The sequence below is a fragment of the Excalfactoria chinensis genome, chromosome 10 (assembly GCF_039878825.1).
Source record: "Excalfactoria chinensis isolate bCotChi1 chromosome 10, bCotChi1.hap2, whole genome shotgun sequence".
Taxonomy (NCBI): Eukaryota; Metazoa; Chordata; class Aves; order Galliformes; family Phasianidae; genus Excalfactoria; species Excalfactoria chinensis.
The window spans coordinates 1,845,861-1,871,445 of NC_092834.1; the positions used below are offsets into that span (position 1 = coordinate 1,845,861).

General features: G+C 44.2%; 3 protein-coding genes and 1 non-coding gene across 8 annotated transcripts in view; 2 read left to right on the plus strand and 2 right to left on the minus strand.

Annotated features, from left to right (window-relative positions):
- Nucleotides 1–3,870, minus strand: part of MAP2K1 (mitogen-activated protein kinase kinase 1) — a 30,541-nt gene extending 26,671 nt beyond the window's left edge. Inside the window, exon 1 of the mRNA XM_072345746.1 lies at nucleotides 3,538–3,870. Within this exon, the coding sequence (XP_072201847.1) occupies nucleotides 3,538–3,617 (80 nt within the window). The 5' untranslated portion in view covers nucleotides 3,618–3,870. The remainder of the gene's footprint in view (nucleotides 1–3,537) is intronic.
- Nucleotides 3,871–3,996: 126 nt separating this feature from the next.
- Nucleotides 3,997–11,899, plus strand: TIPIN (TIMELESS interacting protein). 5 transcript variants are annotated; one of them, XM_072345751.1, is made up of 8 exons: nucleotides 3,997–4,325; nucleotides 5,773–5,933; nucleotides 6,913–7,006; nucleotides 7,598–7,673; nucleotides 8,330–8,452; nucleotides 8,963–9,026; nucleotides 10,176–10,364; nucleotides 10,690–11,299. In XM_072345751.1, exons 2-8 carry the CDS (start codon nucleotides 5,801–5,803, stop codon nucleotides 10,845–10,847), a joined length of 837 nt encoding a protein of 278 aa, XP_072201852.1. In that variant the 5' UTR covers nucleotides 3,997–4,325; nucleotides 5,773–5,800; the 3' UTR covers nucleotides 10,848–11,299. The 5 variants fall into 5 exon arrangements, with proteins under 5 accessions (XP_072201852.1, XP_072201850.1, XP_072201851.1 ...); XM_072345749.1 differs by having other exon boundaries at nucleotides 3,999–4,354; XM_072345750.1 differs by lacking the exon at nucleotides 3,997–4,325 and adding an exon at nucleotides 4,500–4,626.
- On the plus strand, nucleotides 9,317–9,452 carry LOC140257050 (small Cajal body-specific RNA 14). The gene has a single exon (XR_011904938.1).
- Nucleotides 11,884–23,997, minus strand: DIS3L (DIS3 like exosome 3'-5' exoribonuclease). Its single transcript, XM_072345744.1, has 17 exons — nucleotides 23,787–23,997; nucleotides 22,133–22,286; nucleotides 21,289–21,417; nucleotides 20,760–20,895; nucleotides 20,110–20,286; nucleotides 19,178–19,256; nucleotides 18,412–18,591; nucleotides 17,467–17,636; nucleotides 16,435–16,596; nucleotides 15,511–15,758; nucleotides 15,242–15,334; nucleotides 13,830–14,363; nucleotides 13,521–13,675; nucleotides 13,241–13,416; nucleotides 12,863–13,008; nucleotides 12,438–12,612; nucleotides 11,884–12,362 (listed from the first exon to the last, which is right to left on the minus strand). The coding sequence occupies exons 1-17, from the start codon at nucleotides 23,914–23,916 to the stop codon at nucleotides 12,039–12,041; spliced, it is 3,168 nt and encodes a 1,055-aa protein (XP_072201845.1). The 5' UTR covers nucleotides 23,917–23,997; the 3' UTR covers nucleotides 11,884–12,038.
- Between the last annotated feature and the right edge of the window lie 1,588 nt (nucleotides 23,998–25,585).

The window sequence follows — 25,585 nt, forward strand, 5'->3', positions numbered from 1 at the left end:
TCCAAGAGGTTACTCTGCAACATCTTTGGATTTGATCTCAAGTCTCATCCTGTGAAAAAGCGCAGTTCCTAAGGTGATACAAACCTGCAGACAGCATTTGCTTGCACTCTTCTCAAAGAGTTGCCTCCTTACAGTGCCTTAAAGAAAGATGTGAACTCCACATTCTACTTTTCCTTCCATATATATATATAGCTAAAATTGAAGCGTTCTTTCATGCTGCTTTTTCAGCTCAACAGGAATATCTTACTCTGCTGCTCTACCTCATAAGATAACTCACCACGTCACACCTGAGATGAGCATCATGCTGTTCCTCTACAGCAGGAATCAAAGCTTAGCCTGGACAGGGGAGAAATCAGTTGACAGAAGGATACATGAGTTGTGTATTTGGAATTCTTTAAACAGATCTGGGGGGGGGAGGCGAGGGAAAGAGAGGGAAAGGGGAAATGGTATTTCAATTGCAATTACTTTCTTAATATAAATGCTTATACAACGGAAAGGCAGTGACGCTTAATTCAAAACAATTCTTTTTGTCTATTAAATCCAAGTTCCAGGCATTTCTGGAAAGTTCCAATTATATTACCAGAGACAGGAGTCATCTTTATTTACTCAGCAAAGGGAAACAGCACAGCTTCAGAGTAGCTATGGCAATAGGCAGGCAGGCCTAAATGTAAGCGATGGGCAGGCAAAGCAATCACAAAGTGCCTCTTCTGAAATTAAAGACTGTAAGCAGTGACAAACGCATCTTAACCGCGGCATTCATCTCTTCCACAACATAAAAAGGAAGTCGAATGAAACTATAAGGCTTCATCGCATTTTGTGGCTTGTTGGATTTTCCTGTTCAGTGACAAAAATGTATGGAGCATCTTTCACTTTTTTCAAATGAACATTTGATGTTAGTCTAAGATTTATGCCAAAACATTCTATACACACGATCCATCATTAAACACAACTTACATCTCAAGGTATGGATTTAATCGGTTTTTGTATAAATACATAAACACTTCTGAACATAGGAATTTTAATGCAAAACCCTGAGACCAGTGGAAGACAAACTCATTATGCAGCCCAACTTGTTAGTTATACCTCCCAATCCAAAACACATTCATGTGAGTTAGAATCAAGCCACAGCATATACTTCAAACACACCTCACACCGCAAGCTTTTTCTCACTCCAGTCAATGAATTCCTAATGCCAAACAAGGATGAGGACACAGACAGGAGGCAGGGGAAGCAGGGCACCCTGAGTCACCATCTCCTCCTCTTATTTCTGCCTTTTCCACTTCCTTTCTGCCAGGAAGCAGAAGTACCAGAAGCACCCAATTCCAGAAATACCAAACTTCAGTATTTTAAAGCCAACAAGGGTACAAGGATGTCCCCCCCCTCAATAATCTCTTCAGAATACACTGCAGAACCTCCAGGCTGAGGGTTTCTGATGTGTAACATAAGATTACTGATGGCCAATCTATATCCATTTGGAGAAGAACAGACAAGCAGCCAGGATCACTCGTGCCAAAGCGACAGGTTTGTGTATTCTGGAAGCGGCTGGAGACTTGGGGCCAAAGTTCCATTAAGTCAGGAACAAAGCTTCACAAAGCATCCGTGTGGTACTCAAACACCTCTACTGTTTATTTCAGCTGCTGAGCAAGAGGAAAAATTACTGAGCAGATAATCAATCATCTTACAGATTTAAAAGAATTAAAAACAAAACCTTTTCAGCTTTATTCCAAAGCCATTTCCAAGTTCTGAAGCAATTATTCTGAGTAATTTAAAGTCTTTCACAATGAGGATGTAGTATCTGCAGGATGAAATAAACTAATTCTGGCTGTGTACGGGACGACAGGTTACTGGGGCTGCTTCTCCACTGAGCTGTCTTCTAAAAATACTTGATACAACTCTAAACTCGGCAAAAGCCAGGTACAGGTCTAATGCATAACAAAGAGCAGAAGCTCAGGAGATGCACATACCTAATGAATTAAAGCACCAAACAGAAAGTGCAGCAAGACAGCCCATCAGTGTAAACACAGCCCAGTACTCCCATGAGTCTCCCTAAGTACCCAACAATATCAGACAGTAAAAATAATTAAACACGATAACACTTACTGTATGAAGAAATACTTAAGAACCACAGTATTTATTACTGTATGGCTTCTGATTAACTTTTGGTAGTAAAACAATAAAGTGGTAGGCGTATCATATTTACTGCATCAAAAACCAACACGCAAGAGATCCCTGAAAATGAAATGGACTTATCCACAACTGCCTTAAGAAAGTCACCTACAAGGTGCTACACAGATAAATATGAAAATAAGAACTTTTTGCCCGTTGATGCAGAAGAAAACCTGAGTAATATTTCAGCTTTATTTCTTGGATACAATTGTGAATCCCTGCCACACGAGAGGTTTTGAAGAGCTCATCCTTCAGCTCACCATCAAAAGACTTTGCTAGAAGTGCCACAGCTGGAGCTGCAAGATACTGAGTGCACTCTGTGACGATCAGGTGGTTGAGTGAGATCTGAGCCTGCTTGAAAACATGGCAACAACAGCAGCACACGTGGAACACTTTCAGCCTGAGATGTGCACATCTCGCTGCAATTCTGCACTGTGTTCCCTGACAGCAGAACATAAGCACATCAGAGCGCAGCGTGGGTATCCAAGGAGCTAACCATACAGGGGAAGGAATCCATCCTTCCACACGCACCCACAGCTCACACCTCTGCCACCAGGAAGTCCATCAGCTCTGCTTTAAAACTAAGTGGTGAACACAGATCTACCAACCTCATGGAAACTCCTTCTGTAACGAATACCGTGTGGTGCTGACACCGACTGCAAAACCAAAGCCCCACGGTAACCCAGACCCACCAGCCCTGTGAGCAGATGGAACAACTCGGCATTGGCTGCCCCCCTTCCCCTGCACAAAACACGCCGGCGGTTCCCTCAGACCCCACATCCTTTCTGACAGCACACAACGCTGACCTACGCTACATCCAGGAAAGCTCAAAGACGTTTTCTTCCAACACACCCCCTGGCATAGCCAGCTTTACGTGCTAATTACTGAAAGATTTACTCAGATTAGTGCTGGTTTAGCTTAAAGCCAAAGAAGGAGAAAGAAGCCCACACTTTCCCTACAGATCTGCGACTCCTGATGACATTTCTCCCGTACGCATCTCAGAAACACACTGTTGGAGGCGCAGAATGTGGCCCTCGTTGTGTAATTATATAACCTAAGAACGTAACAGATCCCATTACCGACACAGGCACAGAGTTCTCCCCTCCCGCTCACCTCACGCACCCGCCCGGCGCTGCTCACCGCCCCGACGCCGCCCGCTACCCGCCGAGGAACCCCGCGGCAGCTCAGCCCGAGGCGGCCCGGCCCGCAGCCACCGGCCCGCAGCTGGAGCCGGGCCGGGCCGATCCGGGCGGGGGAGCTGCAGGAAGGAGCGGCCCCGCAGCCTCTCAGCAGCCGCGGGTTCGAGCCCCGGGAGGGGCGGCCGCACCCGGCCCCTCAGCGAGCACCCCGCCACCCCCGGGCTGCACTCACTCGGCAGAGCTGGTCCCGTTGACGGCGGAGCCATCCGGAGCGGGGTTGAGCTGGATCGGCCCCGGCTTCTTCTTCGGCATGTTCCCCCCCGGCCGGCGCAGAGCGTGACGGGCGGAGCGGCCGCGGCCGCACTTCGGCCAGGTCCGACGGACTTCCCGAGGCGAAGCGAACTTCGGGGCCGCCCCTCAGCGCTGAAGGAGCGCGACGCCGCCTCCTCGGGAAGAAAGTGAGACCGCCCGTCAACCCACCCGGTGCCGGCCGGCCTGTCCGGAGGACCCACACGGCTGGGCGGAACCACACGGCCGGGTTGGGCGGAACCACTCGGCTGGGCGGAGCGCCGCACCGACTGAACGCGGCGGAACAAAACTGCCCGGGCTCCGAACGCGCCCTTCCCCGGAACTGCGCCTGCTCACACAGAGCGGCCGCAACGGCGCGCAGGCGCGGCCAGCGGGCGCGGGCGCACTGAGGGAGGTGAAGCCGAAGCACCGCAGTGCCCGCACTCACTGCCCGCTTTGCGTGCTGACTTGTGGGACCCGCTGAGCGCATCCCGACTGTGTGGCACCAACACAGCCAGCCTGGGCACCGCTGAGTGCACGGGGAACGCAAACAGGACAGCCCTTCAGCTGTAGGAACGTCCAGCCACCCGCTTGGCGGATTTTCTCTGCCGTACTTGAAGCGGAACAGGGAACACAGCAAAACGAGCAGCTCGATTCCTGCAGCTTCCCACGGCAGTAACGTGCTGCGCTCAGAAACGAGCAATTCCTCAGCAGCAGCTCGAGCAGAAGCAGGTATTTGGGCATGCACGTTTTAAACGCAGGTAAAGTCACTCGGGCTGAAGGGAAATGCAGTTATGAAGCATTTGAAGTTGATTTGGTTCTATGGGAGGGAATAAATCACCTCCGTCGTTACCGGCGCCAAACGCCACGCGGCCCCACAGCGCCTCAGCGCGCGGCCCGCCCTCTGGATTTGGCGCCAACAGCAGCGTAGCACAGCAACCGCGCATGCGCCTTAGCCCAGCCGGCCGGCGGATCCTCTCAGCTCAGCTGTGCGAGATCTCGCGAGAGTTGCGCGCTGCGCCGTGCTCGCCAGGTGGGGCTTGAGGCGGGAGCGTGAGTGCGGTGTTGTGTGGCGCTGTGCGGTGCCGTGCGGTGTTTGGTGTCTTCGTCCGGCTGTGTGCGGAGCTCTCCGCGCTCTGAAGGCAGGCGAGAAGCTCCTTAACCCGGTAGGAAGGGGAAGGCCGTCGGGGCTGGAGGTGTGAGGGGAGCGGGGCCTCAGGTGGCCGCAGGGCGCGGCTCTGGGGGTCTGTCCGTGCCGGGCTCCCCTTGGCGCGGGGCTCCTCTCGGAGGCCGGTGCGGACGGAGCTGCCGGGCGCGCTGTCTGTGAGCCCCGCCTGTGGGGAGCTTCCACAGCAGCTTTGCCCTCAGTGCGAGGAGCCCGGGGCCTCCTGAGCCTGAGAGACCTCGGCCCTGTCCTGCGGGTTGAAGGGATAAGCTGTAAGTCGGGGAACACGCACCTCAGCAGACTTCGGTTGTTAGTGTGCGAGTGGACAACAGCTGCCTTGAAAAGCACTTAGTCTGAAATGCTTTTGTTGTGCGCGTGTGTTCTTACAGTGACCCACAGGCACCACTCCCAGGTAACGAAGTGTGAGAAGCTCATTTACTTGGCTCAGCAGTACTGGATTGTGTCATCCTTCTGCATCGAATCTGCTACTTAATTCGTGTAACGTGCTGCCTGGTTGGCAGACCTTCCTCTGGAAGGGCTGGGTCTCACGTAGCTGATGTTTGTCTGTTTCTGTGGCAGTTTTGTTTGCTTGTTTTCACATTCTTTTTAAATGCTTCTGATATTTTATAGGCACATTAAGGTTAGAAAAGACTTCCAAGACGCCCAAATCCCTTCCCAGCTCACCCCCACCATGTCCCCCGACCACATCTCCACTGCTGTGGAATTTTGGAACTCCGGGCACAGTGACCCCAGCGCTCCCTGAGCAGTCGGTGCCATTTCCTCACCACTCTTTTGTAAAAGAAACATTTCCCTCTATCCAACCTGACCCTTCCCTGGTACAATTTAAGATCTGCATCCCTCATCCCATTGCTGTTACTCAGGACTGGGATCTGACCCCCACTTCACCACAGCCTCCTGGTAGGAGTTGAAGAGAGCGATGAGGTCTCCCCTGGGCCTCCTCTCCTCCCATACTGACCCATCCCAGTTCCCTCAGCCGCTCTTCATTTCCCACAGGAGGAGGAAGGAAAGTTAATCCGTGGCCATGATAGATCCTCTGGAGAACAACTTGTTTGATCTCCCCGATTATGAGAATACAGAAGATGAAACATTTCCACCCCTCCCACCTCCTGCGTCTCCAGGAAGAGCTGATGTTGAGTGGGCTCAAGCTAATGGAGGTGAGAACCCTGTGAACCCTGGAGATTTTTCAGTATAGAATGAAGTGCTGAGAGATCAGCTTTGTTGGAGTTCTATTTCAGTGTGTTGTGCTTACTCCGTAAAAATAATCCGAGAGTAAAAAAAAAAGCAGTTAAATTGTTCTTAATCCATACTTGGGCAAGAAGTTTTGTAGATTCCATGGAAATGTTTGCATGCATGCACACGAATGCCAGCATTCCAGGGAGATGGGAGGAGTTTGGTTGTTGGTTTTCTTTTCTCAGACAAAGACAAAAAGCAAAAAATAAAGTTCAAGTTACTTTATGTTAATTGTATATGGAAAGTTTTGTGTGCGGAACAGGAGAGCAGGAAGTATGTAATTCTTGATGTAAGAAAATTAGAGTTCTGACTCCTGGATGTCTGATGTCTTGCGAAGTCTTAAACAAGGAATCGGTGTGATAGTAATTACTGCTGGGATGGATCGTGGTGCCTTATCCATTGCAGTCAAATGCATGCGTGTTAGCCTCAATCAAAAAGTGAGTGAAAGTTGATTCTTCAAAGGCGCATTGATTGTGTTCACAGATGAGCTCTTTCTCTGTTACTGAGGTGGATGCTGGGGTTTTGGTTCTCAGGTTTCAGTGGAGACTTTGGGAAACAACAATCTATGACTACTGAGTTTTTCAACTCTTAAGACTGGCAGCTCCTTCTCAATATATTTTTGTCAGGAATACAATATAAAAGTTCTAAGACTGAGTTCCTTACAGTAGAAATTTTCCCTCTGCTAGGAAATGTGATTCTTTGATGTACTTCAGAGACTTGATTTCTTTGTCAGTCTCATGGGAGAAGTTAGATGCAAGATGCAGGCATTTGTTTGGAGCAGTGTTGCAGCAGAGTGCTTGTGACAGTGATCCTTTTGATAGGGCAGGAGCCTGGGTTGTGTAAGAGAATTCCAGTGGGTGCCATTTGTGCTGCATGCTTACAGTATGTGATTTTATTTGTTAGATCTGGATGGAAACCAGCAGTCAGAAACAAAGGATTCTTCTGCAGCTGCACGGAAAGCAGTTAAAAGATCGATACCTAAACTAGATGCTCACAGGTATTTTTGGACTTAGTGATTCTTTCCTTCATAAACTTGGTGCGTGGCTGTGATGTGGTAATTAAGGTTACTGTGATTTCAAGTGTACTTCAGAATCAATCCTCAGTACAGTGATGTCTGCAAGGTGTGTTATGTAATTAATGCTGACACCTGACTTGCATCTGAAGTAGATAAACTGCCTGTAAAGGACTTTAGTATTTTCCTTGCTCTTACCACCAAAACTGGTGTAAGTTCCTCACGAGCATTAGAAAGTATCTAAGCTTCAGATACATTTTGTTTTAATACTGTTGAAGGCTTGGGTTGTGTATCTATCAAGTTTTACATGGCCAACGTAGGTACTAGAAGTGACTGTTCCATTTTCTTTCCGTGTAATCCAAATCAAAAAACTGCTTGGACTGGGGTTGTATGTGTTGCGTATTTTCAGAAACTCTCAAGTCTTACAGCAGTCTTATTTCCTGTGTTTTCTGATTCTCCATCTGTCCCGGATAGAGTTCTGTAGCTTTGGGTGATAAGGGGGAATGTGTGCTTGTTTCCTTGTTTTCATTAGGAGGAAGCTGGATTTCAGGTAATTTTACCATTGCACATTTACAGGTTAGTTTCAGAAAGAGGACTTCCTGCCTTAAGACACATGTTTGACAGTGTGAAGTTCAAGGGTAAAGGGCACGAGGTAAGACATGGTGAACTTCTGGGGTGTTTCCTGGAAGATTAGCTGAGATCAACGGATTGCTGCCTGTCTGGTGTGGGAAGGATTGATACCGAACTGTGGTTAGACAGCAGCTTTCTGACAGTATTTGGGCACATCCTGCTGTGGTTTGTAGTTGTAAGATTGAAAAATAATAATCTACACGGCTGCTTTGTGAAATGAACATTTTGATCTTAAACCATGCTGGTTACTGCTCCTGTTTTACCCACAAAAAGAGGTTTTGGGAATTGGAATAGCTTTATAGGACCTCCTAAGTAATCTGGAATGTAGAACACACAAAAAAGTACATCAAAATAAATACCAGCTGTGCCCCGTGAAATTTTAGTTGGGAATTGCACTTACGTTGCTTAAAGACATCTCAGAAACCTATCAAGTGTTTCACAGTGCACGCAAATGCTTTTCCTGAGCTCTTATTGCTCGTTTTCTCCCAGCTTTAAATTGCACTTACAAACTTGATAGCAGGATAGAAGGTTACCCAAGCATTCATATTACTTTGATTTTCAAGAGATTTTCCAACTGTGGGTGCTTTGTGTTTCCAGAAACATTGCTCTCATGTTTCCCTCTGCAGTCTGCCGATTTAATCAGCTTCTAACAGCTGGATTTCTTGTTTCATGCTCAAGGCAGAGGATCTGAAGACGCTTCTACGACACATGGAACACTGGGCTCATAGATTATTTCCAAAGTTGCAGTTTGATGATTTTATTGACAGAGTAGAGTCTTTGGGAAGCAAAAAGGAGGTTCAGGTATGTATTGCTCCTGTTGTTTTGCTTTCATGCAGTAATCAGCAGTGTAAGGAGTTGGCTTAGGAGAACCAGCACACAGCAGAAGATCTAAGTTATACATATTGCTAAGGTGTATAATGTATTCAAATAAATTTATCTCATCCTCTCATTTGAAAAGTTATTCCAAGTATTTAAGAGTATATCTGAAAATTATTTTCTTACTTTGTAGGATCCCCTTTAACAGGGCATCCTTACAGAAGCAATCAGCATTAGAGAGCATGAACTGCTTATGCTTGAATTTGGACTCGAAGGCTTATAAAGAATGTTGCTTTGTGTGACTGATGATAGAATAAGAACTAGAAAAATGATTGTGGTATTGAAGTTCTGGGTCGAACAGATGCATGAAAGAAATATTATTTCAGAACAGTACAGCATAAAGAAAAACTGGGAATACTGTTTAAAATATATCAGTGTAAGACAAGATTTTTTCATAGATGAAACACCCCTAGTTTAATTTTTCCTTGTTTGCAGACCTGCCTAAAACGAATTAGACTTGATCTTCCTATTTTACATGAAGACTTTGCAGTTCATGAAGGTATGTTTGTTGCACTCTCAGTTCAGTACTTAAAACTGTATGCCCCTCTTACTAACAAGAGAGGAGGAGTGGAGTTCACCCAGTAGCTTGAAAGGAACTTTTAGTAGGAATAAGAACTTTGTAGTCTTTCCTAACGTCCATGGCAAATATTTATACTCTCCCTGTGGGTCTCTCTTGAAGCAATTATCTGCACTTTTTTATAGGTCAGTTTCATTGTTCTGATGAACAAGCTGTGTGATGGTAAAGCCTTGCCCTGCCTGTGGGCCTTGCCTTTGGGCTGTTGATGACATGTGGCTGTCTTTGCTGTTGGCTGCATTTGCTAGAAATGGAATGCAGCCCTGAGCAGCCACAGATAGTGAGGTAAATGGTTCCTGCCGACAGTGTCTGTAGAGGTATCGGATGTTCTGTGCGATGGTTCCATACATCTGTATTGCAGCACAGTGCTGGTGTGTTCTTGAACCGCATTGGCAACCGTACGACTGATAAGTCACCAGCTGGAAAGTGTGCGTGGCTGTCCTACAGCTTAGAAATAAAAGCTCAGAGTGTTCTAATAAGAACCCAGCCTTTTGTCAGCCAACTTCTCTGTTCACGGGCTCAAAGTTCTGCAGAGGCGCAAACGTAATGGGCCTTCGGTGCTCTTTCAAGAGTGCCCTGCTTTTATTGGTGGGTGAAGTTTGTCTAACAGAATTATACTGCCTTTGTTTTTGCATGTGTTCATTCTAGCACATGAGTAAATCTCTGTAATAATGCACAGTGAAGTTAAAACTATGTTCAATCTGTCTGATTCCTGTAACGAGTCCTTCCGCTTCCTGAGGCAGTGGTACGAAAAGTGTCTGGCCTTTCAGGAAGAACTACCTGTCTTTACTGTCTGTTCAACCTTCAGGTACAGCTTATGAATGTGAACTTTGTGCATTTGGCTTCTGATTTGTTTTACAGTTTGAACATTGAGTGTACGCACCTAGATAGAAGACTGCGAGTTAGAACAAAATTGCAGCATGATCTTTGGCTCTCAAAACACAACTTTAAAATGTAGAATATTATCAGGAGTTGCTTAAAATGCTTTTCTGATAGATATTTAGTGGAAGGTCTGTGTTCAGTGTGATGCTTCCTGCTCCCCCTGGCTCTCTCCCTCCATTCCTTTTTGTCCAGGTGGTGGAGGTGGAAGCAATGGGCTGGATGCACCCACCGAAGACGTACATTCCTTCTCTGGAGAACTTGATTCTCTCCCGGTTACAACTCTCACTGAAGAGCAGCAGCAGCGAATTGAGAGGAACAGGCAGCTGGCCTTGGAACGTCGGCAAGCGAAGATGCAGTGTAACAGCCAGTCCCAGCATGATGGTAAGCAGTTCTAGTGTCAGTGTAAGCTCAGCCTGAGAGGTTCTGACAGCTGAGCTGCTGAGGAAAAGGTCCTTGGTAGAGAACTGTAACTCCTGAACTTAAACTACATTCCCATAGGTAGATCCCTGTAGAGCTCAGAGATCCACTCTCCCCAACTGTCATGCTGAACTGTGATAGCTTGTCTCTGGTGAAATGAGGCTGACTTGCTAGTTGCTTCTGGTGTTGGCTTTCCTGAAGGTTGTGATTCAGGCAACAAAAACTGCAGCCATCAGGCACACAGCAGCAGCTTTTTCTCACAGAAGGCATTTTGTTTTTCCTTTATCAGAGCTCTCTCCTAGTTACCCAGAAGAGGAGTTAAACATCCCTGTTGCTCAGGATCTGACTGGTGCTTTAGAAGACACTCAAGTTACTGCGGCCAGCGTTGCTGTTACAGAGACTGAAGACAGAGAAAAAGAATTGCAATGTGCCAGTGAAAAGCAGTGACCATTCCTCATGCTTTGAAGGACTTTCTTAATAGGACCCCAACTCCTACTGCTTGTACTGAAACATTGCTGGCTCTTTCCAGTCTGACTCCAGGGATTTCAGGAAAGCCTTAACTATTATATCTGGGTAGCTGGTCACAGCTGTTTTCATGAAGCTGCAGATGAATCGCTCCCTGTGTTGGAAAGCAGAACATTGTTCTTCAGCTGCAGATGAGACTGTTTTGTTCTCTTATTGACATTGTTTAGGAAATGTCAGAGTAGGCCAGAAAAGCCATCTTTCAGTGGATGTCAAACTGAATTTAACTGAGATGTTAAGTTTGTGTGCACATCTTTGATAGAGGATACATGATAGAGAATAGTGTTATGCTTGAACAGGAATCCTGGATATTTTTTAACTCACCAAGTAGCTGTGTGTGTTTCTTATGAAATGGAAGTTATTAAATTTCAAAAGTCAAACAGAAATTCTTGCATGAGGCTGTTTAAACTCAACTTCCCAATTTGTGCAAGTCACCACACATTGTGTTTTAGCTTTGACTGAATAAGTCTCACTTTATCTGATCCTGTTTCCTGGCTTAAAGCTCTGTACTGTCACAGTACTGTTTTCTTCCTCTCTTATGCGATAGCTGCAGCAGCCCAGTGTGCTCTTCTGATCTGTAGAATGAATGTAGTCTCAAGGATGACAGCTGTGCCAGAGCCCTGAGAATGCCTTACCCAGCAGCATAGAGCAGACTTGCTCAGCCCTACCTGAGGCCCAACGTCGCACATAAGGCAGGTGAAACAAGTTCATGTCAGCGGGTTGTATATGATGCCAGTTGTGCAGCTGGGGAATTGTGCATAAGGGTGGTTCTGAGTTAGTGTGACTGAATTCATTTTGTATGAACGTAGGTATGAGTTAAAACTCTATTAATAGAGTGGAAAAGAACCACCAGTTGTACTAAGTAGGATCTTTAAATTTTTAGGTGTAAGAATGTAATGTATGGAGAACGAGGCTTTTTTTCATTGAACGACAGTCAAAAGGATTCACTACACGGGATTTAGTCTGGAAGGTAACATTTATCACATAAAAAATCTTTGTTGCACATGCTCATAATCAGCTGCAAAGAGTTCGTATTTAAAACAGACAATTTATCTCATTAAAATGACTTCATTTTTAAAAATATACAAATTGTACAAAGTAACTGTAAGCGGAGCATCAACAACTACTACATGCATCAGCTGAGACATCTAATAGAGCCCAGTCCCTGATCTCCTCCAGCAGCTGGTACAAGCTTGCTCCCTTTGTCTGGCAGTACTCCTGGTACTCCAGACATTGTTCTTCAATTACTGCACTTCTTGCTTTTTCCTGGGCGCTCAGCGCTTCCACAGACTGACTGACTGCTCTGACTAACTCAGATTTCACCACACCAAAATTCTTCTTGGAAACTTCTGTGGCTGAAGTCTGGTATGGGGCGTTCTTGATTATTTCAAGCTTGATTGTGTCAGCGTGGCAGCGGGAAGTCTGCACAAGTATCTTCACCTTAAAAGCAATTTAAAGATCACCTTATTGCTGACCATGCTATTTCCTTTTACTTTCTTCAAATTAAGTACTCACTGTGATGTGATCAAAGAGGCTTAACGTAACCGATTCTCCAGTGGTTGTAGTGGAAGTAATTCTGTTCTGAAACCGCTGAAGTGATCCAGGCTTCCACTCACAGCTTCTCTCACCTTGACAAGACAGGACTAAGCCTTCCTTGTTTTTCATGTAAGCAGCACCTTTGATTCCGTATCTACAAAAAAAGCAGGTGTGAGTGTAGAAATTCTTCAGCAACCTTCTTGGTTACCATGCTAACCTGAGCAATCCTTTCTCCATAGCACCTCCTTTTCAAAATTAAAACATGGAAAAAACACTGTTTATGATTTACAGAAAATTTAAAATGCAGTCATCAGTCAATGCTTCCTTTCTCAAGGACCAGAGGTGACCTCGCAGCATTCCAGAAGCAAATGTCTGATTTTTAGTCTCATCTCCTATCAACTTACCTTGGCACAAAAACAAGCACACCGTTTGTTCGGATCGAGTAGATAACTCCATCTGCTACGCAGCGCTCATCTGTTTCTGGGCTTTTATCTTTGAAGTACATACATTGGAAGAGTTCAGTAGACTGTTTTTGAGCGTGCTGGGCTGCCTGCAGGCACCCCCCACAAAAAGAGAAGACAAAAGGACGGGTAAATATTCTCCAAAGCCTGTATGGCTTTGATTTTATATATTTTTTTCCATTACTTATTCCCCAACCCGCTGAAAACAAATTGTATCTAAAATGAGTGTTGTGATGTCATAGTACCCAAAAGTCATAGCAGAGCAGTATCTTCTTTCCCTGGATAGCATGCAAACACAGACATACACAGTGACCACCTTACCCTGTTCCTGTTGTTAATGTGTTTGCACAATTCCTCAAGATCCTTGTTACTGAATAATTTCTCCTTAACATCCTTAGTTTCCTTCAGAGTTGCAGCCATCAAGAGTCTGTGGACAACTATATCAGCGTATCTTCTGATAGGAGAAGTAAAATGAGTGTACTTATCTAAAGCAAGTCCTACAAATAAAAAAGGAAGTGATGAAAAGCAATCAAAGCAATCAATTGCCCCCCAGCAGTTCAGGAATAATGGGAATTTTGTAACAAATGAAGTGTCAGGGTACCATAATGATGAAACTCTTCCTCAGAACAAGAACCAGTTGAGAAGTACAATGCATTGGACATTGCTTGAGTGGCCATAGATCGCAACAGTTTATTTACAATTGGATCCAATGGATCTTCTGCTTTATCCAGGGACTCAGCCAATGCTTTGTTAGACCTGTCAAAAAAGGTTGTGGTTAACAAAAAATAAGAATTGCTAATGCAGTCTCTATTAATGTTGATATTCAGAACAGGAATGGTTTGTAGTAATAACATAAGTAGTTAATTGCTTAACTGGTTAAAGTGCTTAAGACAAAAGCAGTAAAAGATACCGTGTGTCTATTGAGAAACCTTTGGCGCTGGCACATTCTTGAAGGTCAGTAAAAAATTCCTGTCGTGGTGGAGGGTGTTGACGTAACAAAGCTTGATGAGGAAAGCTTTCTGAAATCTTTTTTGCCACCCAGTGGTTTGCAAGAATCATACATTCTGCTACAGTCTCGTGTACTTCCAGGGGCTGCTTGGGGATGAGATCATGAATGTTTTTTTTATCATCCAGTTGCACTCGGACTTCGACCCCTTCTAGTTCCAGAGCACCGCAGCTGTCCCGCTCAGCTCGAATGTGTCGTGCTATATCGGTGAGTTTTGATATCGCCCAAACCAGCTCAGACAATTTCTTCTCTCTTGTTCTTTCATCCAAGTCTTTCAGCTCCAGGATATCATCAACAACACTTGTGTCCCCATCTAATAACCCCTGTGCTACTTCGTAGACTAGCTTGTATGCAGACCGAATGATGCTTTTGTCGTAGCAGACTTTTAGTATCTTGTATGACTCTCTTTCTAGTTCCCACAAGACACTGACAGCGTACCTTAAAAATAAAACCCACAATTCTTTAAGCAGTTCTGCTTGCCTCAACATTTCGAGCACATCCAACTGTTGCAAACTTACAGATTTCATTCTGTGCTGATTTTCTTTCCACATTGTTTTAAAGCACCGTTACACTGCAATAGTTGATTTCAGCTTTTTATGACCTCCTACTACTTAGGTTACAAATAGTAACAATTCTGAGCCCATGCATACACAGTTACTCTGTACCACCTGATGAAATGTTTTTATTTCTGTGCATGCACAAAGCAGGCATAGTCCAACTATGGAACAAAATTAATAACCTTTTTTTTTTTTTTTTTTAGAGAAGTCAGTTTCTTGTATGGTGACAGAACTGGTAGGGCCAGCCCAAAAGCTGCACTAATAATCAAAGAGTGATGGCAGAGATGCAGAAGAATAAAATGTCCCCTTTGTTCTTAGCAGCACTACTGAGTTAAGCCCAGTAAAACTGAACGAGGAATGACAGCTGGATACTTAACATTTACTGTTAACTCTCACTGAGAAAGTCATCAACATGTATCAGCATTCCCCATAACTGCAGCTGTCTGAAGATCTCAACAGGGCTAACAGGTAGGAAACCCTGTTTTTGCATCAGATTTATTCTGTCAGTAGTTAATTTCATCAAAAAAATCAGCTGCATTGTCATAATCAAACAAATTGCATTTTGGCAAGCTACAGGATTACAAAGCGCTCACCTCATCTAAGTAATGTAGCATTGGAAGCCATTTTTAAGCATACGTTATTCTTTCAGTCAAAGATTTAGTAATGCAAAACATGCATATAGTTATTAAACAGATACTGGTAGTAGTAACTAAAGTACTTCCAAAAATTTCTTTCCTCAGTTATGTTGAAAAGTCTTACCTATCAACTCCACTGAGAAGAGAGCATACGTCAGCACTCAGGACAGCGGGCAGCATGTCGTAACGGCGATCTGCTAAATAGTAAGTTGTGGCCCTGAAGAATAAAACACATTTACTGTTCTTCTCACACTGACTCACCGGTGTTTATCTCCCAGGCAGTTTGCAATGCAACTACAGTATCAGCAAACAGGGCACGTAGTGTGGTTTGTTATTCTTAATGTCTCACAAACTTCCAAGCTCTGCATTTTGTACTTTTAGGAAATACATTACCTTGCTCTTGCTTCAACATCGGTGTAAGAATTTGCTGCCACAAAATGGGTTACATCTGCAATGTGGACACCTAGCTCTAGATTCCCATTAGGCAGCGTTCTAACAGACAGTGCATCATCCACATCTTCACAACCTTTTGGGTCAATGCTGAATATTAAATGTGTATCTCTCAAGTTGAGACGTTTCTTTTCCTCCTCTGGATTCACTTTCCATGGACTCTTTGAAGAACTCACGGGCATTTCATTCATCTGTACAAAATATTATTGGTGGACATACAGTTATATCTTCCCTAAACAAAGAAGCCAACAGATTAGATTGAATTTCCTTTTCCTTTTCTAATCTGTTAATAGTTTTGTGTTGGGAAACTTTTAATCCCTAGCAAATTCCTTTTTCTTCACATTTTCCAAGTCAGACTGGGAAACAAAATGTGCAAGTGTGCTACAACTGATACTCTCGTAGTGATACTGTAGCTGTGGCAAACAAACACTATGCACTGTTTCCTATGCTCTTTTATTCTTCAATTAGGCACAACTGAAACACTTCTGTGAGAGCTGGCTCCTGCTCTGGTTGAAAACAAAAAGGTTTAAGACAACAATTTCAACAAGTCTCGGCCTTAACAGTCAGTAGTAGAAACACATTGAAAGACAACGATATCTGAAAAATTTACATCAAATTAGAATTAAAAATCTGTAGTTCTCTCCTGTTTATGAACAGGTTATCTTAAAATCCGTCTTGATGTGAGAATTTATAGCATCCCTAAAGCCAATGCCATCCAAATGTAACTCCAGAAAAATACTCCATAAACAGTTTTATTTTTCAAAAACCTTTGTGCAATTAGTGCACTCAGCTCCAGAGAGTCGCCTCATGGAGCAGTGAGAGCCTGGAGGGGAACAGGAAACAATGGACCTCATCATAAAGACTAACCTGAATTTCTGAGAAGGGAGCAACAGAAATGCTGTTCTCCACCAGAATAGCTGCTATTTCCCCTTCGAGATCTCCAATCCTTCCTAAAACTCTCACAAAGTGTCCATTTGGATATACGGAAGTTGATTCCCAGGAATCAATGCGCACAATAACTCTGTAATCCTGCAACGATACAATTCTTCTGTTAAAACAGCCATCTGCTCCTGACAAGCAATCAACATAAACACTTTTCAGAGGCAAACAGTGCAATCCAAAGAGACTGACAGTTCTAAACGTCTGAACAGACAGGAAAAATAAACCCACAATGAGAAGCACGCAGATATTTAGAACTACATTTCTTTACTGACTGTGATTAATTTGGGTCAATGTACGAGAATCTCTTCTTGAGGTATATTTGGGAAAACAAAAAAAAAGGCAAAACCAAGACATAAATAAATATTCTTCACAATCAGAATTTACTTGTTAGCTTTTGGCTGTGAAGTACTTTGCATTACAAAGTAAAGGCAGCTAGGAATGAACAAAAAGCAACCTTCTCTCTTCTTTCTCCATTGGCGGTAGGTCAATCACTGCAGTTCATTACCAACTCACTGAAAAGCCCTTCTCTGTACTAAAGTTACAGTCAGTGATCCAAGAAAGCCACAGGGGCTCTGAGTATCACCTCAGATTATCAGAAAACAAAACCCAACAACCCGGAGAGTACCTGCACTATGGCACAGATTCAGAACTCAAATATACTTTGTTACCTGAAGGGGACACAGTTCTGATACTTTGTTACCTGAAGGGGACACAGTTCTGATACTTTGTTACTTTGTTACTTTGAAGGGGACACAGTTCTGTCAGGAACTGAACAGCTTCCTTATGTTGAACTTGAACTGCTTTTACAAACTTAATAACTAATAACTAATAACTTAATAACTAATAGTTCTTCACCTGTCTTTTTGCCTTGGAAAACATCATCAGAACACATGGATACCTTTCCTCCCTCCCCCATTTTGTACAAATATGCAATATGGAAATGCTTCTTTCAATTACCTGCAGTGCTTCTGCTTGCTGGGTACTGATCCGGATTTTGGGAATTCTGTAGTCCCAAGGTGTTACAAGGATTTTCTGAGCATTTCTGCCTTGGGACTGGCTCTCTTCTCTAGAGGGGAAAGTGACCACATAATCCCGCCAGTTCTTTTGAATGATTCCAACAACTTTACCTTTTAATGAGGAACATTTTCAAATAAGTTTCCATGGTACCGAATGTTGGGCTGTAATGGGAGCTGGATACTTCTCCACTTACTTATTAAAAAATCTTAATTGTTATTTAAAATCAAGGAATCAAAAAGATGTTATATTTTATATTATCAACAGTGAAAGCACAGGACACGAACGCACACTTTGTAAATTGGGCTGTATCCTAATACCAGTTAATATCTTGTAGAGCTGTGAAAAATGACAGTGTGTGTTTGTGTAGCAAAGTATTTGACATTTAATTCTCTGGGCCAAGATCATCTTAGCTGGCAGCTTTCCCAACTAGAGTCAGCCCTCTCATTCAAGAGATCTGCAGCCCAAATGTCTTCTATAGCAATGCTGGAGTTCAGATGTGTTACCATCTACTGTCAGCCTTTGCAAACATCTTTGCATCGTAGTATTCCTGTTTTCAGTCAGCTGTAACCTTATCAAATTAAATGTTTAAACTCAATAAATGTAAAATTGAATACTTTAGGGATTTATTTAGAATAAACAAACTATTCCTGAAAATGAAACTAAAGAATGGAATTTCACACATAGTAGAAAATCCATTGGCTTTATTTCAGGACTATGTTAGAATGCTTTTATTTGGCATAAGCACTTGGAACTCAGTATGGTATGATAAATGTGTCAGTGAAAGAAATCCAAGCAAAAGAACTATATAATGAAGACTACAGCACACATTGGACCAAGGAAGTGAGGTACTCTTAATAAAACATCGTATAGTTTGATCTACGTTACCTGTGGGCATGGGATCACCAGTGGTGTCTGCAGGTACTTTATCCTCAGTCTCATTCTCACAAAGGGCAACAGTCCTTCCTTTCCATTCATGGGAAGGGAGTAACTCCACTGCTACCACATCACCATGGATTGCACGATTTCGAGCTCTGGCCCCGTAAATAAGGATGTCACTTTGAAGTTCTACATTGAAAATTAAAATAAATTGATCTACTAATTCCTCCACTTCCCTTGGCAGCATTCTGCTGAAATCATAGTGCACAGAAAAGTATATTTGCAGTATGAATCCTTCCCAAAGACAGTACTGGAAAGTAATTAATACTGCAAGAAAATTAAAACTTTTCTCTCATTTCTTAGAAGAGATATTAAGTAATTCTCAATGTAACCTCTTAGATACAACAACAGCAGAGGCCAAGATGATTTTATTGTTCTTAGGCAGCAGGTTTAAACCACACAGAACAGTTATTCTGTGTTCAACTGTGAAGATGAATAGTATTCAACTTCAGAAAAGCTAGAGAAGACCTGCTAGCAGGACAAGAAGGTATTAAGAATAGGGGATATACAGCATATTGTGTCCTCAGGAGACTCAGTCTCTGGATTATTTTCCATCCTCCTTTCTGGCCCATGAAAACACAAGCATTACAGTATCTTACCTTTCATCTTGTTTAATAACTGAACAGCTGTATAAATATAAATATGGCTACATGGATTCATGTGAAAAGTGCATGCAGTGTCAAGAAGTCACTGAATGCTTTCTTTGTCTTTTCACCTGTTTCTTTGCTGCCAAATCCCTGAAGTCGAACAAAAGCTTCCAGTTGTGCTCTGTGCTTATTGACATTCAGCGCACCCTAAAAGTAATACATGAATAAAAAGAATGAAAGAGTCACACCTCTAAGTAGCCAACCTGAAATAAAACAAAAATGTGGTTACTTGTAGTTTTGGTTGCTATTTAGATCATTTTGGACATAACTGCTTTCTCTACAGAGAAAGAATGTACAGCCCAGACCTTTAAGTACTCACTGCTTTGAAAGAAGCACAAATTCTTTAAAAAAACCTCATTTTAAAGCTGGTGAAGGACCTTTTACTCAGAGCACAGGTGGTGTAAGATTACTTTTACTGCCTGCTCTAATACTGGAGATTAAACATTAAGAAAGAAAGAAAACTCTATTTTGTCATATTCTATTTTCACTTGCTCACAAAACTGTCAAGCAAAGAACAAGTTACTGCATCTAATTCTTTAGATCATTTTTTAAGAGAAGGACACTGAGCCACTAACAATCCAAATAAAAGCCCTGAGCAACCATAAAACTGTATATTCATTCCACGGACTGAGATACAGGCTGTGAGGATTTCCTCATTAAGAAATGCTGCCTGCATACAGCACTATTTATATTTCAGAATTAGATACAGTTGCTTCACATCATACCTAGTTTCTCCACTTACAAGAATATCAAAAATCAACCTAGAGGAAGATCCCCAATAACAAATTTTCCTTTTTGCTTCTCCATCTGTTCACAAGATGAAGTACGGGAAATACTATGAGAATCCAAATCCCTTCCATCCCCCCACTCTTGCCTTTTCAGAGTAACTTTATTTCCCTCTTCCCACTACATCCATGTCTAATCAGTCTAATTCAGGCAACTAAAAGAACAAAGCACAGGACTGCATTGTTCTATGTATGATCTCTAAATAGCAATTTACCTGTATGTACCTCCCAGATTTGATCCCAGCCTCCAATACTTCCATGGGTAAATGCTCAGGATATTCTTTTCCGTTGTTTTCTTGACTTTCAATCTCCCGTTCACGTCGAGCTTGAAGTATCGAGTCAAAGAGTTCATGGGCAGCCTTTAAATCAGGCCAAAAGTTATCCAAGTAGTTCTGTATGGACATATATGAACAAAAATGAAAGGATTCAGAGGTCATTGCTCTTTTAATAATGCTTCACTTAGAACACATATAATGAACAAGGGCTGTCTCATGCTATACTCAAACTGCATTTCCAAGTGGTAACTGTGTCTGCTCTACACCACCATTGTGTGTACACACACACTCAGACAGCTGGTTGAGATAACCAAATATTGGCTATCAGTGCCAAATTCTTACCAAAAAAAAAAGAGTAAAACAATAGAAAGAGCTGCTGTTTTTTCTTCTCACTTCTCCATTTTGCTCACTCACTATTTTTGATGACATTCCCATGACATCTTTGTTTTCTTTCATAAGCACATTCACGAGATGGCACTGTAATACTTGTACGCATGAACTCTGAGAAGATTTGCACTACACACTGAGCTGTAAAGTACTTGTTTGGTCATTCTGATGAATCACAAAGGCAGCCTTCAAAGGCACGTTACCTTAAAGGATATCACAAACACTCCTTCTGTTTCATTTCCGTACTGCCTGATAGCATCTTCATCTTCTGTCACCATAACAACAGGCATCTGACCCAAGCAATGATTATAATACCAAACTGCTGCATTGTAAATGCTCCTAAAAAAAAATAATAAAGTCTGAAATAAGATTTCTGGAATATCTCATTTACTCCTTGCAAGACATTTGCAGACTTCATATAAATGAGACTTTGGTTTTACACACACGCTTTTGAGATAGATACTCCAAGCTACATAATCTTTACATCTGAAAAAGAAATTATGTGCCATGTATGAGCACTGAGAAGACACAGAAAAAGACCGCATTTCTTTCTCAGCACATCTGCATGTGTCCCAGCTGTAACATAACATTTTACTCCCAAGCAAAAGCTTGTAAAAGTTTAGTTAGAAGTGCCAGATGTCTAGTTCTGTGGTTTAAACAGGCTATGATATGTTACATCTAACAGGACCTGAAGTATGCTCAATCTCTTTATTGTGCTGAAGCAACACAAACCTGCTCTGCCACTTCTCCATGGATTCTCCCTTCTCTCTTGGCTGGTAAGAATTCTGGTGGAACTCATTGGCAAACACTGTACAGTCATGACGAGTGTCCTTTATTAGATTTCGCAACTTGTTGTACTGCCTGGAAAACAGAAAAGGTAAATATCAACTTGTGCTTTCTTTTGATAATGCCTGTTTGTTTTCATCTGGCAATACAGCTGAAAAACTCAAGGAGCACGATGGCCTCACACAGAGAAATGCATTTATTAAATTTCACCATTGATGAGAAAATGTAAAAAATCATTTCTAAGCAAACTTTTCTAGTTGCATTACAAATATTCTGATTCTTAAACACATTTGTTTTCTGATAAGCCCCCCTCAAGCATTATAAGTGTCCGGGAAATTGTACTATCGTTTCAGAGACAAGATGCTTTGGCAATGTATAGGTTAATGTCTGCTCAGGTAAGTGCTGTGTAATAGCACTGACTGATCCTCAAAGATGAGCTCTCCATCTGCAAAACAGCAGGAACAAAAAGGTGCACAAAATCTAGTTGTGGCATACAGCACATTGTTACTGCTAAATGTCCTTTATTGCTGTCACAAGCCATCCAATTAATTAGTGATGTTACAGGTTCAATGATGCCATTATCAAGCAGAAACTATTACATGCACTGATGCCTATGGATCACCAAGGATCACATTTCTTTCCCTCGTATAGAATTAATACTTTTGAAAAACCTAGAAACAACTTAAGCATGGGATTTTTCTGATTCAGGGTAACTGCTTAAATACGTATTGTACAGTCAGTAAGTTACTTCAATCTGTAGTAAAAAAATAAGTTGTTATAGGATAATTACCTGCGACCTTTTTGATGTTGCACAGCTTGACATGCTGTTTGCATGAATATAATACCTTTCAGCTCTGGAAACTCAAGGATCTCAAGGTAGTCCTGAACAACCTTCCAGTCTGGGACAACATAGTGAGTCACGTCGTCTGATAACAATTTGCCATCTAAAATATAATGCAGAGTTTAAAGATTGAAACTTTTAGATGTGATACTGCTTCCTCAAATACCTTTACGTGCCAGGAAATCAGAGCGAAGAAATCTAACATCATGTATGTGCATGTAACATTCCTTTTTTTCCCCCTCAACTTTCACATGGAGAGACCACAAGATCTTTTCACGGAGCCATTCAATAGATGTAGTGCTTCCCCAAATCGCTCTATTCAATACTATCCATTTAGAGCAGGCTCTTCTCCTACATCTTTACATAAAAGGACACAGGTAAAAGATGACGTCCTTAAAGACAAAAGGTTCAAATCTAGACTATCATCCCAGAGAAACTCCATCCCTTGTGAGTGATCAAATTGTCACAGCCAACCCACCACTGATTAAGCCTTAAAGCGTCACCTCAAATTGTAGTAATTGCTAAAGATTTGATGGGTAGCCATTAACTCTGCTGCATTTGCTGATTTATCCACTATGATATAATAAAAATGGTACTTTTGTAGTTACCATAGGGCAGGGCAGTTGCATACAGTTAGAGCAGAATAACTTCCAGGTAGGCACAGTGTGCTATCAGAAGTATCTCTAGGTGTGATTTATGCAGAGGAGGAAAGTTTGCTGAGCACAGCAAGCAGTCAGGAATGAAAACAAATGTTCACCTTACCTCTGAGTTACCTGGAATAACTACAAAGGGACACGTTCTGCCACTCATCTACAGCACTATTTACATTCAAGAAGAGGAGAAGTTGGTCATGGGCAGAGGGGTGAGATCTTGGTATGTGTCTGTAACTTATAGCCAAAAGCTTTAAGTGTGGCACCCAGATCCACAAGGGAGCAGTGGTGAACTCAGCCTGACACCCTACCTGGCAGTAAGATGCTGTGCTACCTTCTGCCCTCACCTGCAACGGGCACAGAGAACTGAAGTGACAACACTGAGTCCGCTGCAGCTCAGAAGGAAGAACTGAAATTCAGCGCTTTTTACTTTAAGCTGGTCTCCAACGTACTTAACAGCGCCTGAGCACATAACGGCCCCAGCTGGCACAGAAGGCAAAGCCGTCCCGTGCGTGGAATGGGAGGCAGAACACGAGCTCTCGGAACAGACACGCGCCGGATTTCTTTCACGCTATAATCGCCACCAAGCAGAAATTAACACGCTTTTAGACAACCTTTTCAGGAAATAAGGCCTGAAATGCGCCTTTCCCGCCGCACTTCGGCCTTTCAGAACTACCCCGAGCTGTTTACAACTAAATCCTTCATCAACCGACACCTCCGCTCGGTTCCTTTTCCATTTTGTCCTCAGTAGCTCGTCAGTTCCGTACGGTGGTGCCCGGAGCGCCCATCCCCCCCCGCTCTGCTCCCGCCCGTTTCTTTCAGGCCTCCCCACCCTCCAGGCTCCCCTCAGCCGAAGGATCGCCCCTGATTTCGGCCTGCCATGGAGCACACCGCCCCAGCTCCCCCCTCACCGAGCAGCCCGCCTCGCCCGGCCCTTCCCCTCAGCCGCTCACCGCGCGGACAGCCGGCCCGGCACAGCGCGCTGCGGCACGGCACGTCGGGACGGAGGTAGTGCTCCCGCACCACGCGCACCGAGCGGCCCTGCTGGCTCCGCAGCTGCAGCACTTTCTCCGTGCGGAGCATTCGGACGGCGGCGACAAGCGGCTCGAAGCCGCACGGCCAGGCCGGGTGAGCCCGGGCCGCTGCGCGCGGCGCGAGGGGCGGTGCAACCGAACGGGGCAGGGCCTGAACCGAGGGGCGGGGAGGATGATGGGGGCGGGCGGGAGCCGTGCAAGGGAAAGGCGGGCGCGGGTTGCGATGGGCAAAGGCACGAGCTGGTGCAAAAGCGCGAGCTGAGCGGCTGTGAGGGAAGGGCGCGAGCTGGGGGAAAGGCGGGAACGGGCTGAGGGAGCGCGGCTGGGGCAGCTGTGAGAGACCCAGGAGCGAGTTAAGGGGAAGGTGGGAAGGAGCTGGTGAGAAGTTGTCGAGCTGAAAGAAGCAGGGCCGAAGCCGAGGGCAAGTTCTTGAGGGGCTGGTGCCGAGTGGGAGCTGAGGACGAGGGTTTCTACAGCCCTGCGCTGAGCCGAAGGAGAGCCCAGGTTTGTTGCCGCTCAGTGACAGAGCTGACGGGTTCCCTGTGGAGTGGTGGGAAGCGGTTAGGAGGGCGGTGCAGAAAATGCTGGAGAAGTGTCTGGAGTGTCCGTGGAAGGTGAGAAAGGAGGGTCGGCTCTCCGTGAGAATGCAGTGCGTGGGATGAGGCGGAGAGGTGGTCGTAGCGAAGATAGATTCGGGGTTCTATCGCTTGTTTGCAGGCAATGCAAAGGGCAGGAGCGTGCTTGTTTTGTATCGGGGCACTGGAAGGCTGAACAAGGTTCAGAAGCAGCAGCTGTCCCGCCGTGCCCGGCTCATGGCCCTGCAGCAAGGCACGCGCCCATCTGCACGGCCGCGCCGCGAGCCGCCTCAGCTCCGCTCCTCGCTTCTGTGCCGCCCCCTCCCGGCGCCCGCTGTGGGCAGAGCCGCACGGCACCGGTGCTGCTGCTGCTCGTGTGTCCGGAGGGGAGGTGAAGGCAGCGAAACGTTAATTTTTCTCGAGATCAAACAAAAGCAGGGGAAGGCTGTGGCACCCAACGCGGTGTTTGTGGGCCCCAGCCGGTGTGCCGTAAATAAGGCTGTAATGCTGCTCGTATGACGCTGGGGGGTGATTTTTACGATTAAAAAGGCGTTAATAGTTTCTTAGGGATGCCTACATCATAATAGCGCTTGAACCTAATACATGGTGCAAACTCTCCAGTAGTTGCCCTTACGAGGAAAAAAGACTGGGACAAAGCCAAGGCAGCGTGTCACTGTATGTTCCTGTTTATTCTACTTGCTTCTATTTCACATATTCTGTAAAATGTGTGTCTCCAGTGACTAATATTTCTGAGTAACCAATTGGTGCCAGTAAATGTAAGTACCATCTGTAAGGAACTGGTTTGTGGAAGCCAAGTTCTTAGCATATGAGGAGGAGGAGGTGTTAAAAGTTGGTGAGAGACGACTGAAGTGTGGTCTTGGTTGATAGTCTAGATGATTTTAGATGTATTATGTAAGTGAGATGTGAGAGGGAAGGAGAAATGGAGACCGAAGTGATGGAGCTCTTGTTCAGTAGGAACAAATATAGAGTAACCATTGGTGACAGGATGAGAAAGAACATTTGGGGGAAAATATATAGAATTCAGTTTGAAATGCAGCGGCTGCTCCCTGCTGTGACACAGTGCAGAGCACAGATCAGTGTGCCTACGTTGTGTCATTCCGTGCCTGCGATAAAAGGAAGGTT